General features: G+C 43.9%; 1 protein-coding gene across 4 annotated transcripts; it reads right to left on the bottom strand.

The window, feature by feature from the left end:
* Positions 1-15,818: 15,818 nt before the first annotated feature.
* LOC120660827 lies at positions 15,819-17,626 on the bottom strand. 4 transcript variants are annotated; one of them, XM_039939577.1, is made up of 6 exons: positions 17,579-17,626; positions 17,228-17,488; positions 16,752-17,133; positions 16,591-16,655; positions 16,379-16,455; positions 15,819-16,089 (listed from the first exon to the last, which is right to left on the bottom strand). In XM_039939577.1, exons 2-5 carry the CDS (start codon positions 17,380-17,382, stop codon positions 16,392-16,394), a joined length of 666 nt encoding a protein of 221 aa, XP_039795511.1. In that variant the 5' UTR covers positions 17,383-17,488; positions 17,579-17,626; the 3' UTR covers positions 15,819-16,089; positions 16,379-16,391. The 4 variants fall into 4 exon arrangements, with proteins under 4 accessions (XP_039795511.1, XP_039795576.1, XP_039795440.1 ...); XM_039939642.1 differs by having other exon boundaries at positions 16,379-16,452; XM_039939506.1 differs by lacking the exon at positions 16,379-16,455.
* Positions 17,627-18,993: the final 1,367 nt, after the last annotated feature.

Genomic DNA, 18,993 nt, shown 5'->3' with positions numbered 1-18,993 from the left:
AACCAACTAAGCTTGAGCAAAGCTCCAACTTAGCTACAAGAACTGGTTTAGTCATCACATCAGCTGGATTATCATGAGTAGTGATTTTGCATACCTTCAATTTACCTTGTGAAATAACATCACCAACATAATGGTACTTGACATCAATATGCTTTGTCCTTTCATGAAACATCTAATCTTTGGTGAGGCAAATAACACTTTGACTGTCACAGAATAGATCAATGCAAGAATCAACTCCACACAGCTCAGCAAACAAAACTTTCAGCCAAACTGACTCCTTGCACGCTTCAGCAATAGCCATATATTCTGCTTCTGTGGTAAACATAGCAACAACAGGCTGCAAATTAGCCTTCCAACTCACAGCACAACTGCCAACAGTGAACACATAACATGTGAGTGACCTGCGCCTATCCAAATCAGCAGCATAATCTGAATCCACATAACCAATGATTCCCTGATCAGCTCTCCTAAACTTCAAACAAGAATCTACTGTTCCTCCGAGGTACCTGAAAATCCACTGAACTGCCTTCAAGTGTTCTTTACCAGGATTAGACATGTATCTGCTAACCAAACTCATAGCATATGATAAATCTGAGCGAGAGCAGACCATGACATACATCAAAAAAACCAACAGCACTAGAATATGGGACTTTTGACATGTATTCAACATCCTCATGAGAACTAGGACACTGAGCAGCTGACAATTTAAAGTGAGGTGCAATAGGAGTACTAACTGGCTTTGAATCATGCATATTGAAACGCTGAAGAACCTTGTTAATGTAATTATGCTGACTAAGAAATAATAAACCAGATTTTCTGTCTCTGGTAATCTCCATACCTAGAATTTTCTTAGCAACACCAAGATCCTTCATATCAAATTCACTACTCAACAATTTCTTTATTGTAGTGATTTCTTTTCTGCTCTTTGCAGCAATAAGCATGTCATCAACATATAACAGCAAGTATATAGGTGATCCATCAACAATCTTAATGTAAACACAGCTATCATATTCAGATATTTTAAAACCATGTAACAACATAAATGAATCAAACCTCTTATACCACTGACGAGGAGACTGTTTCAAACCATATAAGGACTTCTTCAATTTGCAAACATAATTCTCCTTGCCTGGCACTATGAATTCTTCTGGCTGATCCATGTAAATTTCCTCCTCAAGCTCTCTATTCAAAAATGTAGTCTTGACATCTAACTGCTCAAGCTCAAGATCATGCATAGCAACAATACTAAAGAAAGTCCGAATTGAACTACGCTTCACAACTGGAGAGAACACATCATTACAATCAACACCAGGAATCTGACTGAAGCCCTTTGCAACTAACCTTGCCTTAAATTTTAGAGGCTCACTAGGAGACAAACCCTCCTTTCTCTTGAACACCCATTTACAGCGAACAGGCTTCTTTTTCTCAGGTAAGCTCACAATCTCCCATGTGCCATTTTTCTCAAGAGACTGCATCTCCTCTTGCATAGCTGAGATCCACTTCTCCTTATCAACAGAATCAATGACTTCAAAATATGTTGCTGGCTCACAAGCATCCTCCACCTGTTCAGCACAACTCAAAGCATAATAAATCAGATTACACTCCACAATTAAACGGTTTAGAGGTCCACAACTCCTCTTTGATCTGCGAAGAGCAATAGGTAAATCTACATCCTTCTCATGTTGCAAATCAGACTGTGGAACTGGAGGTGAGTGCTGAACAGTATCAGGAACACTATCTGAAATATCATTACCAACAACTTCATTTTCCTGGTCATCCATAAGCTCCACCTGCACACTAACTTGTGGCTGCAATTTTTCGACTAAAGTATCATCTATGGACAGACTGTCAATAAATATCACAGACTCATTGAAAACAACACTTCTGCTCATGAAAGTCTTTTTAGTTTTAGGATTCCACAATTTATATCCTTTGACTCCCGAACCATAACCAAGAAACAGACATTTAATAGCTCTAGGCTCTAATTTTCTATTATCAACATGAGCATAACCAGTGCAGCCAAAAACTCTCAAGTGTGAATAATCTGCAGGTGTACCAGACCATACCTCAATAGGAGTCTTCTTGTTGAGTGGAATAGAAGGCGACTTGTTGATCAAATAGCATGCAGTATTAGCAGCCTCAGCCCAAAAACACTTGTTCATGCGGGCGTTGGACAGCATGCAACGAGCCTTCGAGATAATGGTCCTGTTCATGCGCTCGGCCACACCATTCTACTGCGGAGTGTATGTGATGGTGTGATGCCTAACAATGCCTTCTTTTCTGCAATAATAAAAAAAAACACCCGAACAAAATTCTCCACCATTATCAGTGCGAAGCACCTTGACCTTTTTCTCAGTTTGCCTTTCTATCATAACTTTCCACTCTGTAAAAGCAGCAAAAGTACCATCTTTGTTTTTCAGAAAATAAGACCAGACTCTTCTAGAGTAATCATCAATAATGGTAAGCATATAACGAGCACCACCATATGAAGGCTTACGGGAAGGACCCCACAAATCAGCATGAATATAATCAAGTGTACCTTTTGTGGTATGAACAGAGGTATTGAATTTGACCCTCTTGTGCTTACCAATTACACAATACTCACATAACTTCTTGCCACTTAGAATGCAGCCATCCAGCAGGTTTCTCTTCATCAATTCTGCCATACCGAGTTCACTCATGTGTCCAAGACGCATATGCCAAATGTCAGTCTTACTAGGTTCAGCATTAGCAACATTAGCAGCAGAAACATAACCATACAAAGTACAACCTCTGAGAACATATAAATTTGAAGGATTTAGATCACCTAGCAAACATACAAGAGAACCTTTAGATACCTTCACAACTCCACCTGAACCGGTGTATTTGAGGCCTTCTTTATCAAGTGTGCTCAACGAGATCAGATTTCTTTTCATCCTTGGTATGTGCCTCACATTTTTTCAGTGTGCGAATCATGCCATCATGGGTCTTGATTTGAATAGAGCCAATGCCAACAATCTCACACGGGTTATCATCTCCCATGCGCACAAAATCACCGTTCTGCAAAGACTCATAGGAACTGAACCAATCTCTGTTAGTGCAGATATGAAAGGAACATACAGAATCAAGAATCCACACATCATGACCAGCAACACAACCAGCAAAGACAACCAAACAATCTGACTCAGAGTTTTCACCAGCAGAAGCAACGCTAGCCTTACCATCAGATTTATTTTTCCTCTTCTCCTTATTCTGCAATTTCCAGCAATCCTCAATCATATGAGATTTCTTCTTGCAGTACTTACAAAATAATTTCTTCTTGGGACCTTTGGACTGGGAGCGGCCTCTACCGTCATTGCTCTTGCTACGATCGTTGTTGTCGCTGGATGATCTTTGCTCTGATCTGCCTCTAACATGCAAGGCGTCGACCCTTGAGAACGATCCATCTGTCTGCACCATGCCTTTCAGATTCTCCTTAGACTGGAGTGCCTCACAAACTTCCGCAAGGGTTAGTTCATCACGGCTTAATAGTATGGTGTCACGAAAACTTGCATAAGAACTTCGCAAAGAGCATAATAAGAGAAGACCTAAGTCCTTATCTTCATACTTAATCTCCATCGACCCTAGGTCAGCAACGATCTCCGTGAAGACAAATAGGTGACCCATCACCGAATCACCCTCCTGCATCTTAAGCGTATACAGCTTCAACTTCATATGCAATTTACTGGTAAGATCCTTCGACATGCAGATCGATTCCAGTTTCAGCCACAATTCTGCAGCAGTCTTTTCCTGCAGCACTTTTTGCAGAATATCATTAGATAGATGAAGCTGAATAAGAGAAAGAGTCTTACGATCCTTGCGCTTCTCCTCATCGGTCCACTCATCCTTCTTCTTCTTCCCGAATTTTTCCAGCGCCTCATCAAGATTATTGGTTTGCACCAGAATAGCTCTCATCTTGACTTGCCACAGCGAGAACCTCATCTTGTAGTCCAACGTCGGTATATCATACTTCATCGACGCCATCACGAAACCCTAACTTGAAACCACGGCTCTGGTACCACTTGTTAGAAGCGACGGCGAACAAAATGATGAAAACAGCAAAGATCAAACTTCAAGAGACACAATGATTTAACGTGGAAAACCCCTCCAATGCGAAGGGTAAAAACCACGGGCGCCAGCTTGCAAGAACTTCACTATACCGGGTGTGTGTTTACAACGCCTAACGGCGGCTTACAAGAGGAATAATCGAATTGATGTTCTCCGGTGAAGCCTATGGGTTAGATACATAGGAGAGTCATATGGTCTCCTCAACTTCTACTAGCAATGTGGGATTAAAAGTTTGCACCACATGGGCCTTTGGGATTTATTTGGAATAACTGAAATACTTAATGGGCCAAGCCCAAATTCCAACAATCTCCCACCAGAATTTGGATCACAATATAACACAAGATACAACCAAAAGGCAGCAGCGGTTGATGCAAGCGCCGCCGGCAATGTCGCGCGGAGGAGATGACTGCGCATAAACACCAAAAGCCGGATGGACGACCAAACGGCGCGCAGAGATCAGGCCGATCGCCATTAGCAAAAGCCGGATGGACGACCAAACGGGGCGCAGAGATTAAGTTAGTGAATAGGGAAATTTGTCTGCAAGACATTGTGAAAGTGTGATTTTGTGTGCAACACATCACAAAATTGAATATTGTCCCTAACACACCGCGAATGTTTGATTTGGTCGGCAACACATCATAGCAATTATAATAATCATTTTCAGCTAAATAAAGATGTAAATAGACTATTTTGCCCCTGGGCCCACCTGTCATCCTCTTCCTCTCCCCTCCTCCTCGACCCTTCCCTCCTTCCTTTGGCTCCACGATCGCCGGTCGTCTCGCCCGTCACCAAAATTGGTTGCTGCAGCCTGCAGGTCCGGATCCGTCCCTCCCGCGACCGAATCTGACTCGCCTTTGGCTGGGTCTCGGCGTTCCCGGTCGCACCGCCTTGGGGCCGCTGGTGGTGTCTTCATGGTTGCCGCCGCCTGCCAAGGCGCGGGCGCTCGCCCGAGTCTGCTCCGGCGCCGCCACCGGGGGCGAGCGCTCGCCAGTCCACGCCGTCGCCCACGGCGGGCCCCTCCCACACGGTGAGCGCGACGTTGGGGCGGCACGCACGCAGCGCCGCTGCCGCAGTGTAGCAGCACCGCCTAAATTAGACCGGCTTAAATGCACTAACCATCATCTTAATACTTAATCAAGTCACTGTGCACTTAAAACGGTGTAATCTGACAGGCTGTCGTGTAAATCTCTATTAACTACTATACTCCAGGATCACAATTGCACTATCAGACCCGTACGAAGACGAGCACAGGTGATACCAGCACACAGAAATCTTCAAATTAATTTACAACACAGGTTTTACATAAAAGCTTTAAGTACAAACGACAGAATTCAAAACACAGCGGAAGTTTAAAATTGAATTCTGTGACATCCCAGCCTTAAGTGGGCCAGTGGGCCGAGTTGAACAGTGTTGGGCCGGCGTTACTGTAGCAGACGCGGTACTGCAGCTCGAGCACTGTAGCAGAACTGGGCTGGGCCCAATAATGGGTACTGCAGCTCGAGTACTGTAGCACGTCTGGTACTGTTGCATCGGGGTACTGTTCATCGCGGGACACTGTAGCGCCGGACCGATGATCCCATACAGGAATCGGAGGAAGGAGCAGACTAGCTTAAATAGCCGGTCGCGGGAAGCTAATTAATTCCGGATCGATTCTTTTTGCGTGAAGCGAGGACGATAGCGCAAGAGGATTAATTAGTAGGTGTGGTTTACTCAACTTGCAGAGTAGATCTTAGCCGTTATCCCGGGCCGGGTCGTTACAAGTTCGAAATACAATACGATAACCATGACGACGATACAAGGTGAGCTCCACATCCTGCCCACCGATGTGATGCCAACCTGCCCGATCTTCACGGGGAAGAAGGGGCCCACTCGACGGTCCATCCAGGAGGAAGTGGTTGTCCAATCCAGGACGCACAGATCTCCTCAAAGTCAGCGGGAACACAACCTGCTCAGGAGGGTTACAACAAAAACCCTGAGTATATTAATACTCAGCAAGGCTTACCCGACTTTGGGTATCCTTAGCCCATTAACTAGACATGCAAAGCTTTTTGGCTCTGGAGTTCTTTTGCTGAAAGGCTGCTAGAAGTGAATCCTTACTTTCAATATTTTAGCTCCATTTAGTATGGCGAGTATTAACTAAATTCGCTTAAGTATCTAGAGCACACATGGTGGATCAGATTATCCTTTAGTAACTCACCACCCAACCTTTTCCATTCCGTTCTCATTCCACTTTCTTACTACGATGTGACACAGTGACCAAGGCTCTCATATCCGCGAGTCACGGCGAATCGATCCGATTTAACCTTGCAAGGTGGACCTAACCAACACGACACATGTAAGCCCCGTCGGGCCACGCGCGTCAACTGTTTCCATCATTACCACGACATCTGAACCACGCCTACTAAAACCCAGGTGATGGTCCCCTCCCGGTGAACTCCAGAGAACCCGAAGGCGGCATCCTATCCAACACCCGCCAACTCCCACGCCCAGCGTAGCAGGTCGGAATTCAAACTATTGTTGTAAAGCGGTACACAGCTTACCGGTTTTGACTACCTCCTACTTCCGGCATGTCGTTAGTACTGTTAAATCCTCGATCAACAATGCCAACAACGATACGGTCCTCAATCGACACAGGCGGAGGTTTTCTTTTCATCCCTTTCATATCCAGAACCAACTCATCTCCGCCCGGTCTCCATTTCTTTTTCCTCATTGACTCATTCTCAAACCACATTGCCACAAGTACCAAGATCTTAAAATCTCGCGAGTGACAGGAATCACTCGACTTCTATCGAGATCCTACTTAGCAGAGCATTTCTATCGACACCTGCATACTAGTATGGACTCACGGGTGCCTAGGGAAAACATGCATACTAGAGTTCCATCCAACTCCTAGAACATAATGCACAAATACTTAATTAAACATTAATATACTGAATTTATGGGTTATGCTCCGGGGCTTGCCTTGCAGGTCAGCGGGGTTAGCGACTTCTTCGGAAGTGGGTTCGACTGCGTCCTCCTGCTGCTCTCCCGCTTGTGGCTCCTGGATCGGCTCGGCGATCAGCTCGTAGGCGACTTCGTTCGCGGCGTCTACACGTATGAAAAAGAATGCCATGCAACAGTTAGGACACAGTGCGACGCATGAGTGCTCAAGATGTGATGCATTTCAAAATAATGCAATGCCATGCGGTTAAAAGAGAGACATGACTTGCAATCATTTATCTAGCAGTTAAAGAGAATCGAGCAAAAAGAAGGACATGGCGCCTCTAGGAGGGTTCAGTTTCCAGCCTAGTTTAGCCTGAAGTGTTTCCTTTCAACAACACTACTGAACTTGCTTTAAGAAAGCTAGGTGCACCATAAACAGAAAGAATCACTAAGGCATTGCTTCGCCATGGCGAAAAATAAAGAAAGACTAAATCTAGGAACTAGCTTAACACAAAAACTTAAAAAGCCGCAAGGATCTAGTAGCACAACTTTTCTATCAGGAAAAACTACTGATAAAGAGTGCATAAATAAATTACAAGCATTTATTGATATAGAAAAGTATTTACTTTAACCCTAGAAAAGAAAAACAAACAACAATAGAACCACACACACACATAAGCCATGCACCTGAAAAAATTTCAGTGGACTACACATATAAAGAGTAATCTACTGAATAAATTTCATAATTTTTAGAGCAACGGAACAACCGATATTAATTAAACTAACTTAAAAACAACTCAAAATTTTAGCAGGGGTAAAAGTGACATTTCCCATATACAAGTATTTTTTTTCTGAAGATCTCAATTTTAGAAACCTAACAAAATTTATTTTGCATTTTTCAAAATTTTCTATATTTTTCTACAATTTTTCATAGCTTTCAGCTGAAATAACAATTTTTGGAAATAAAAACAAAATAAAACGGGGGCTGACAGCCGGGCCCCACATATAAGTGGGAGCCTAGCTCCCAGTCAGCCTCCTCACAGAGGCTGGCGGCTGCGGGGCGCGCGGCAGCAGCTTGCGGGGCCGCGCACAGGGCGGCCCGCGGCGTGCGCGCGCGGTGGCGGCGCGGCCACGGCGGCGCAGCGGTGCTGCGGCGGCGGTGGCGCCGGAATCGGAAGGGGAAGGGTTCGGGAAGGACGAGAGGGTTGCGGGGAGCTCACCGAGGGCTCGATTTGGGCCGAGGAGGTTCGAGAGAGGGAGCTTGACGGAGGGGGGCGGAGCTCGGAGAAGAACGGGAATGGCGGGCGGCGGTGGCGGCTCGATTTCGGCCGGCGTAGGGCACGACCGAGCTCGGGGAGGTGTGGAGTGGGTTCGGGGCGAGGTGGAGCAACTCGGAGTGCGGAAGATCGAGGCGGGCCGGCGAGAAACGGCCGACACAAGGCTCGGCGGCGGCTCTGCTCGGTCTGTTCGTCTCGAGCTCGAGGAAGGGAATGGAAGGGACAAGACGGGACGGGAAGCTTCCAGGGTCCGCGAACGGATGAGAACGGCGTGCGCGGCGACGCGTGGCGTCGCCGGCGGCTGCCAGTTCGCCGGCATGGGCACGCACAGGAGAACATGAGCTCACAGTGACACATTTTGACTGATTTTGACCCGTGTTTGATCGGCCAAAACTCATATTTGATATAGAACTTGAAATTTGGCCAAAATAGAAGTTGTAGACGAAGAGAAGATCTACAACTTTCATTTTGGGCGAAAGTTGATTTGAAGCTCGGATCATGGGGAAAAATACGATCCAAAACGATTAAAACAAAGTTTACTAAGCAGACACGATTAGCGCTAATGACGGTGATTGGCCTTAATTAGTGATTAAGCATGAGATTAGTGTTCAAATTAACACCGGGGTGTTACACGCAGCGGCCTCCAACTCGGGCCGCTCCAGGGGCTCCCCACAGGGCGCGACGCGGACGGGCGGCGAGGGGTCACGGCGGGGCGCGGGCCGCGGGTCGGCGGCGGCGTGGGGCGGATACGGCTCGAACCGGCGGCGAGGGGCCATGGCGAGGAGCGGGCTGGTTGCGGTGCGGACGGCGTCGAGGGCCGCGGCGGGATGCGAGGAGGAGGCGGCACACGACCTAGGCGGAGGCGGCCCGGACTGGCGGCGAGGTGCATGCCCGTCGCCGTCGACACCCACGACGGCATCCACCTCGTCTTCGAGGTCCTTGATCTGTGCTGGTAGCAGGACTGGAGGCGCCATTGAAGCACAGCCGCCGCTCCCGCGCGCGCGTCCGCGAGGTGGCAACTGCGCTGCCGTCGCGCGGAGCTTGCACCACCGCGCCCCAACCTGCTCACGGCCGTCGTCATCCTCACCGTCGTCTTCTTCTTCTTCTTCCTCCGTCTCCGCCTCTACCAGTTCGTGGCGCACGGTAGGGGCGGCCTGTGCGTGGGCGTCCGCCGCTCCTTTGGCTCCTTGGGCAAGAGGGCCTGCCATGGGCTCGACGCGTCCGCGCTGCCGGTCACCGCGTACCACCGCAAGCAAGAGCAGGCCGACGACGGCGGGCCTGCCTCGGCCTCCACCAGTGGCGCGGGCGGGGAGCGGGCGCGCTCGCGCGTGGGGGCAGCGCGGTCGTCGGTGACCGCAACACGCGCACAATGGGGCGACGCGGTTGCGGGCTCCGCACGACGGAACGGCGCGCTCGCGAGCCCGGACGCGCACGAGGGGTGGTAGACACGCGCACGGGGGGCGGATGCGCAAGCGGGGAGGGCAGCGCCGCCCTCGTCTACAACTCCGGGGCGGTGGATGATGAGGGAGGAGAGAGGAAGATGACGAGTGGGTCTGGGGGCAATATGGTCTTTTTGCCCTTTATCCGAGCTAAAAATATTTACTTTGTTCAGTGCGATGTGCTGTACACCAAGCCACTCTTTCCAAGTGTGCGAGGAATAAAATCGATATTGATAGTGTGCTGTGTATAAATTCACTGTTTGGCGGTGTTCTACACACAAATTTCCCTAGTGAATATGGGGTTTCTAAAGGTCTGTCAGAGTACGATTTTTTTATTTCACCACTTAAATTTGAGATGGAATTTATTTAGAGAATCTGATGGAGCAGGGTTGCTCTTTTTTTAAAATCAGAGTAGAGTTTTTTTTTAAAAGGAAAATCAGAGTATCAGAGTAGAGTTGCTCTTTTTGAAAGAAAGTAGAGTAGAGTTGCTCTAACCTTGAGAAATTGGAGCCTTGTTTTCTCCGATCCGATCCCCGGAAGTTAAGCACGGTGCAGAACAGCAAACGAGGCACACGTGAGGGCTAAGAGCTGGGCCTGCACTGCCACTGCATGCATGCCACAAAGCCCATACGGCCAGGCCGAGAGAACAAGACGCTGCCATGCATGGCCCTGGGGTTACGCCTGCGAGTCTGCAACAAAAAAGCCGCTCCGTCGCTGGGTGCGCCTCTTCCTGTGCTACGACTACGAGCGAGCTACTAGCATGCTCGTGGCGGAGGTAGGATTGGGGATTAGGGGGCTGAATCAATGAAGTTAGGAATTGAGATGAATTTTTAATGATGAATTAATGTTTTTGCTACAGTATTTAGAGCGTAATTATTTGCTTTAGGGCCCAGCCCCCCTGTGCATCCGCCGCTGAGCATGCTACTGGTATGCTAGAACGCCTGAGCCAGGAGCCCAGGACACGGACCATACCTACGCTCGCCCCTGCTGGCTAGGCGCTTCGCTTTCATGGAACAGAATATCAGCAGTGAAGAGGAGGACGAGGAGAGAGGGGCGGTGGCAATGCTCCAGGCAGGCAGGCAGTGAGGCAGGCATGGGGGTTTGTGCTCTTCGACAACAAGGCACGTTATGGTGGTTTCGTCAATACGAAGAATTTAGCGGTTCAATCTTTGAAAGATGCTCATAGAAATAGTTTTATATATGTGTATTTATAGAGGTGAGTGTGCGTACGTATATCGTTTCACATTTTGTTTAGTATGAACGTTAAACTAGTTCAGCATAGAAAGGAACCTACCGATGCAAGAAATCAAACACGGTACATTTACCATGGTTGATAAAAAAATAACGATAAAATATGCGACGAGTCGAACCCCATACTATCAATATCATGCTTCGATCAACACTCTAGCAGTTGAGCGACGTCCCAACTTCTACCTGCACTTGGGCACTACATATTATTTTAGGACTTGTTTAGTTCCAGGGACTAAACTTTAAACTTTGTCACATCAAAAAGAATCTTAGTATTTAAAAATATTAAATAAAGTTTTATTATAAAACTAATTGCATAACTCTATGCCTAAACTGCGAGACGAATCTAATAAGATATATTAATTCATAATTAACATATGGTATTGTAGCATTACTGTTGCAACTTATGGATTAATTAAGCTAATTGAATTCGTCTCTTCAATTTGCACTCATCTGTCAAAATAAATTTATAAATAAATTTTATTTAATACTCTTAAATAGTAAAATTCTCTTTGATGTGATAGGGACTAAACTTAAGATCATGGAAACAAACAGCCCCTTACTTGTAGTCATGGAAAATGAATAAAAAGGTAAGTTTCTTGGGCACGCAAGGAGTCAAGCCCACCATACTTCTATCAATCTTGATCACGCCTATACCAATCGAGCAGCATCCCATTATTTTATTATTTTTAATTTTTTAATATGCTAACTCACACTTACACTATATATTTTTGGATATCTTTTATATTTATATCATGAAAAAAACTAATTAATTGGACATGCGAGGAATCGAACCCCATACCTTTATCATGCTTTGATCAACGCTCTACCAATTGAGCTACATCTCCAATTGTTGTTTATAATTGCACCATACATTGTATTTATAATTTTTATTATCGTGAAAAAGGAGAATTTATATCGCATGTAAGGATTAAATCTCTGGTTTGATGCCCTGTACTACATACATCTTTTTTTTTAGGGCCCCTGTACTACATACATCACTAACACGGCTGTTTCGCAGAACTGTAGGCGATGTTTCGGGTAAAGAAAAAAAAAACAGGTTGGATGTCAGTACCATGTTTGTTTTCTCCTACTCGCGCTGCGTGAAGAGAGAGAGAGGGAAGCATCCGCCGACTTTCATGGGCCTAAACTTGGGAATAGCAAGCCTGTGAGGCCCATAGATCAGCGAAGACGACGAACTCGTCCCTGTTGTGAAAACCGAATGTTGCTGGGCCGTGTGTTTCTTTCTCCCGGGCGGGATGACGCGACGGCGATGATCATGGGCCGGGCCCGTCCTTGCCACGTGTGACGTGTCCAAACAGGGATCGGAATCTGCATGGGGATCGGATCTGGTGTGTCGGGCGTGCGACTGCAGCCACACCTGATCCGCCGCCGGCGTCGCCACCTGCAATTCCTACTTCCTGCAGGCGCGCTCGCTGTAGTAGACCGCAGCCGCTTCATCTATTGGCTACTGTACGCATCAAGCAACATGCATCTATCCATGACCCATGCATCCATAATCCATTGACGCGCCCGCCCTGTGTAGCACGGCACGGCACCGGACCGGAGCACCCAGTAGCAGCAAATTAATCGACGCCATGGCCGGTGCCACTTGCAAGGCTGCGGGGCCCGCGGCAGGCGCCGAAACAGTCAACAACACTGGAGAGTCGTCACGGACGCTGACACAGCAGACAACACGCTCGCTCGCCCTCAGGCCGTGTTTAGTTTTTTACATATAAAAATTTTGCGTTGCATTTTTATTAATTTGAAGTATTAAATAAAGTCTATTTATAGAACTGTTTGCATAGATGAGTTGTAAATCGCGAGACGAATCTAATAATACTAATTAATCTATGATTAATCCATAATTAACGGATGGTTACTGTAGCATCACTGTTGTAAATTATAAATTAAATAGGCTCATTAGATTCGTCTCGTGATTTACAGCCCATCCATGCAAAAAATTTTGTAAATAGACTTCATTTATTACTCCATGCATGTATCTCAACATTCAATATAACGTTTTTTTGCGTTTACGGGATTTACGGGTAAAAATCTAAACAGGGCCTCAGCTCAGCTCCCACATTTTAGTGACGTACCTGATCATCAACCGTCTCCGTGACAGACTGATCGATGGTTCCATAATTGGTGTGTTGAGTTTTTTTTTGGTGTGTTTTACATATACCTTGCCGATCAAGTTAACCGACCAAGCCGAAAGAAAAGGAAATAAGGCCGTGTTTAGTTCCCATACGTCGGAAGAAAAGGAAATAAGACCGTAGTTCCCATGCATTGTAAACGCAAATTTTTTTTCGACGGAATCTTGCTAATTTGAAGTACTAAATGAAGTTTATTTACAAAACTTTTTCCACAGATGTATTGTAAATCGCGAGACGAATCTAATGATGCTAATTAATCTATGATTAATCAATAATTAGCAATGGTTACTGTAGCATCACTGTTGCAATTATGGATTCAGTAGGCTCGTTAGATTCGTCTCGCGATTTACAGCCCATCTATGCAAAAAGTTTTGTAAATAGACTTCATTTAGTACTTCAAATTAGCAAGATTTCTTCGCAAAATTTTACATTTTTGTGTTTACGGGGTGGGACTTAAACAGGGACTAAAGTACTACTGCATAGCCGCCGCCGAACAGACCGGAACAGGTCGTCCACCGCAGGTGCTCATCAGCAGCGGACGGCAGTTAGTGGATGACTCATCAATCGAGGACGACGACCTGCGTCAAGGTGATATTGCGGCTATGGCTTAGACCCTCCACAATATTGTTTGAGAGTGAAGCTAGAAAAGGAGAGAGCAGTGGCAGATCTAGAATCTCAATCGAGGGAGACTAATTTTCCCTTTTTTTTTCTTCCCTCCTCACTTTTTCTTCTTTCTCCTCCTTCTTTTCTTCTTCCTCCTCTTCATTCATGGTAGAAAATTCTTGGAGGGGCTTGGAGGGGCTCCATTGGATCCATGGGGTAACCCCCCTACCCTGCGTTGGATCCGCCCCTGGGAGAGAGTACATAAACACCACTCAGCACACTGCACATAGTGATGCGCTAGTGCTTGAAAATCTGTGAGCAGTGAACACGTTCTTGCATTGATGCCTATTCATTAGAAAATAAAATATATTTAGATTGTGCAGAAGAGAATCAAAGATGGAGACCCTACTGAGACAGTAAATAGTCAAAGCATGCTGTTATCATGTGGGCGAGACAGCATGCGGGCGAGCAAGCGATGCCTGCACGTTGCGAGCTTTCAAGCGCGACGTCCGGTTGTTCTCTGTGGGACTCAAATTTTTTAAGGCACCACTCGACACTATGCAGGGCCTCGGCTGTCTCCACGGCCCCTGCCAATAGCTTGGTCGTCCAGCCTCCCCGCCAGGGACGATACGATACGGGTGGATCCTACGTGGCTACATGCGCACGTCGGCACGTCGCCGTCGCCGGTCGATGGCTTAGCTCGATTGGCGTCGACGAATCATTTGCCTTTCCGTACCGACGCAGCCCACACCTTGGACGGCGGACTCGAGACTTACCTACCGGCGAGAAGTGACAGGTCGTCTGTGCACGCGCCGGCGGCCGCCCGGCGGGCTGCTGATGCGCGCTCATGCCCTCTTGTATATAAACGACGCGAGAGACTAGGTAGTTGGGGTTCTGGGTTGGATTCTCTATGAAAGTGAATATTTTAAAATTTAATGATATTGTGTATTTAGTGATATGCGACGTTTTTGTCGACAGCGAGACGTCTATATTGATTTCGTTAATTTCGAGAATTTACCGGCTCAGTCTTCGAAGATGTCCATAAAGATTGGGTTTACATATGTGTGTTCACATAGATGTGAGTGTGCGTGCGTTGTGATTGTCTAAGTTATACTGTGTAATCTTAAAAAATATATTTATTATTATTATTATTATTATTATTATTATTATTATTATTATTATTATTATTATTATTGTTATTGTTGTTGTCATTGTTGTTGTTATTGTTGTTGTTGTTGTTGTTATTATTATTATTATAGGATGCATGTGCTTCTACAAGTATTAGATCATTGTACACGTCGCCACGGCCCACGGCTGTTCCCGTGGCCCTCATGTTTGACCAACTGACACGAATTTTTTTTTTATCATATGGCACGAATCTAATGTCATCAACATCTTTCAAAGCCAATATCGTCGACTAGGATGAGTAGCAGGATAGAGACAACTAGAGGTGGTAACGGATCATATGACCCAAGCTTTTCACAATCCAATATAACCATTATATATTTTTACTTTAAAATTATTCTAAGATAAATTCTTTTTTATACAGGTTTTAAAATTATCTACGCTAATTTTTAAGGTGCTTTACGACCCCCAGACATGACCCACGCAAGCATGGAGCATTTGTCTGGTCACAGTCATCACAGCACGTGAAGACCAGGTGGAGCAGCATGTCGACATGTACTGCACAATCGTACAAATAGGTGTTGCCTCCTGCCGAACGGCAATGCATGGCTCCCTTTTCGCACCTCACTAGAAAGGACTCGCGGCGTTGCCGCGATGGGCCATTGGTGGTCCATTTGTTTTTGGCACATCAAAAACTTGCTGATCTATTTTCCCCGCGGTTTCTGAACTCCTAGGAGTTGGAGACGTTGAAGTTTACCAAAGTGGTCAAGTACGTAGTATGCGTAATTACATATGTTGAAGATATTTGAATACATGTATTTCGAAAATGATTGTAATATGTTGATGTAAGCTGTTTGAAAAGAAGTGTACAGCTTTGGCTGATCATGACAGCAACTACTTCCTCAGCAAGACGCCATCCTTAAACCATCAGAAACTCATTTATATATTATAGGCATGACAAGGAAGTAGAATTGGAACATATATAATATATCGACGTTCATAGTAGTTTATGGTTCCGTACATAATAATATATCAATATATTTCATAAGAGGCACATTTAGTGTTGCAACTATCACGTAACCCAAGTTTGAAGGAACACAATAAGAAAAGTGGCATTATATACACCAAAATGAGTGCCACTGCAAAAGTAGTGTGGATATGTGTGTGTCCGGATGGAAGCGACAAAAGCTAGTTCTATAGTAAGCACCAAAATAGCTGTTGCGTGGCCAATATCTCGGAAAAAAAAGAAGAGAAGGCAAAGTTAAAACAAAAGATGGAAAAAATAGATTGTAGGATTATTGGAGCTAAATTCACAAAATGTAAGATGAAAAATTATATTTTAATATGGAATGCAGAAAATTCAGCAATTTAACATGGCAGCAAAGCTATATATATGTATTCCTGTTCTATCTTTCAAGCAGTAATATGCAACTCCAATATTAATTAGCTGTACAATATTATGCTAGTTGTATTGATTTTATTGAGTTAATAGGTATGTATAAAGTATTAAGTATTGAAGTACCTGTTGTAACTTGTTACTTCTTGCCTTTCTTGAAGACCTTCTTTTTGTCCTCATCCTCAATATCATCATAAGGCCTTCTTTTAGTTGCAAGTGGTGTGTCAGATGGTTTGTCATCCCAATTTTTGTAGTGGAGATGAAAAGTATTTTATTAGATTATAGATTATGCATTATCAAGTAGAGGTATATATGAGAATATGTGAGTGAATGTTTACCCTGGTGACTTATCAATGTCCATATCATCAAATTCTCCTATGGATTGAGTTAGCATTGCAAGTTCCTACAGTATGAATAATATATTAGCAATATATGCATAATCTAAAATGGAAGCGTATTCTGTTTCAGTATGATATCATCGGTGCTTATACAATGTTACCTGATCTGTTGGTGTTTTAGAAGATATAGTCATTAGTTCAGGTAGATCCTTGGTTGCAACTATAGCTGATGATGTTCCTGGTCCTAGTGCGGATGACTGAGTGCTTAATAATGGAAGTACATCCTGCTTTCCATGGCGTTCTTTTATCGACAGGACCTCAAATGACGGATGTTCAGTCCTCATACTCTTTTTATATAGAATCCTTACGACCAATGTGAACTTGTGGCCAATCCATTGTGAAATGTCGCTTGGAATTATATCTGGATCATTGTATTTTCTTAATGTTTCAGCACTCTTACCAATAAGTTCAGCAGCTCTTCTTTCGAACATCATGAACTCAAGACTATATGTGTCGTCTGCAACTATAAATGGAATTTTGTACCTGCACATGAAAGATTGCAAGTATTTGTTTGATTAATTTAATTTAGTAGAGAAGTGAAATAAGTACAGTTTTATTTAGGTTTAGAATTTCTTACTTCCATTCAAATTGTTTTGAAGGGCAGCCTCCATCCTTTGTACACTGGAACCCATCAGGTGTTGATATCATTTTTGATGAGCATACACGACAAGCATGATAGCACCAATGTTGTTTTTGAAGGGCAGCCTCCATCCTTTGTACACTGGAACCCATCAGGTGTTGATATCATTTTTGATGAGCATACACGACAAGCACAATAGCACCAATGTTGTTTATCCGGTATTCCTATGATCGTTACAGTGCACTGATATCGTTCACCCTTTAAAATAAAGAAGTATAAGATTGTAGGCTTGGATATATGATATAAAAGATGGAAACAGTACATGACAATGAAGTTGTCAATATGTACCTTTTGAGTAAAAGGATCTATGCTGAACTGTAATAGATTCTTTTCTTCAAAAGCTACATGAGTCTGATCCTCATTTGGTAAATCAATTTTTTCAACAGCTGTTGCATCCACTGGTAAGCTGAAAGATAAACAAAAATGTTCATGAGAATATATTATGTGTGCATAGTGTATTTATATATTTTACAAATAACATGCATGCATAGAGTAGTAAGCACGAGTGACTTTAGAACTTTAAGGGTAAAAGTATTTCTGATTTAATTTGGAAAAAGGAAAGACTTAAGAGTATATGCAATTTTGGATGTGAGTATTACACTTGAATTAAGTTGTTAGAAAGGAATTCTTTGTGGTCTGCACTCACACGTACATGCCCAATGTCTGCAGAATCAATATTTATGATCCTTTGTCTACTATTATTGGATTAAAGTATATTCTTAATATTTGAGGTGAGTATACATAGTAATCTACAAATTATTTTACATCGAAGGAATTATCCTTAGGTATTATATTTACTAACTGTGCATAGAGAGAGATCACATTTTTACTGACTTGATGTATAACAGAAGTTATTTTACTATTTTTTATCTATATAGATTATATTTGGCTTAGTAGAAAAACCAATAGCTTCTCTGATGTGTGGTCAGGTTCAAGAAAGCAATTAAATTTATGTACAAAATTGCAGAGACATGTAAAATTAGTTGTAGGGAAAGTGTGTACCTTTTCTGAAACGCTTTTATTGCAGGTATATCATTCTCGTTGATATACCAGCGACAAGCTGCTGTTCCACTTAGAAAATGTGTTCCATTTTTATATTGTTTCATTAAGGTGCCAACGAAGATAGCAATTATATGATTCTTTTGTCCAATTTGAAGGACAGCATCACCATCAAACTCTAGAGCCCACATGCCTGATAGAGATAAATCTATTGTATTTCCCCTGTTTAAAGTTTTGTTTGATACTTGTATTACTGATCATATTTGGGATGGAAATATTAGATATCAAATATTATGGACTGAAGATATACCTTAGGTCCTGCAGTTTTATTATTCTTCTCATCATGAGGTCTCCTGCAGTGTTACGCACTACTGCAGGATTTGAAACAGCAGTGATTTTTCCAAGTACATCTGAAATAATGTTTACATGTTAATGAACTATAAATGCATACATTTGTAGAATAAATAATTGTAAGAGGGTCATTGATGTTGAGAAGAGAATATACCTAGGAAACGTTCTTTATTTTTGACAAACTGTGGCAATATTTCGATTGGAGTCAATGAGAATGTGTACTTTGGAAATTCCAGATCATGAGTATTTGATTTGACAATGGTAGTCCTTATGTTGAGCCTTAGCATATATGGGTTCTGCACCACCTTATATCCAGGTTTAGCTTTTTCAACTACAAACTTGCCAATGAAAAT

The sequence above is a fragment of the Panicum virgatum genome, chromosome 1K (assembly GCF_016808335.1).
Source record: "Panicum virgatum strain AP13 chromosome 1K, P.virgatum_v5, whole genome shotgun sequence".
In the NCBI taxonomy this organism is placed as follows: domain Eukaryota; kingdom Viridiplantae; phylum Streptophyta; class Magnoliopsida; order Poales; family Poaceae; genus Panicum; species Panicum virgatum.
This window is presented reverse-complemented; position numbering and strand designations above follow the sequence as displayed.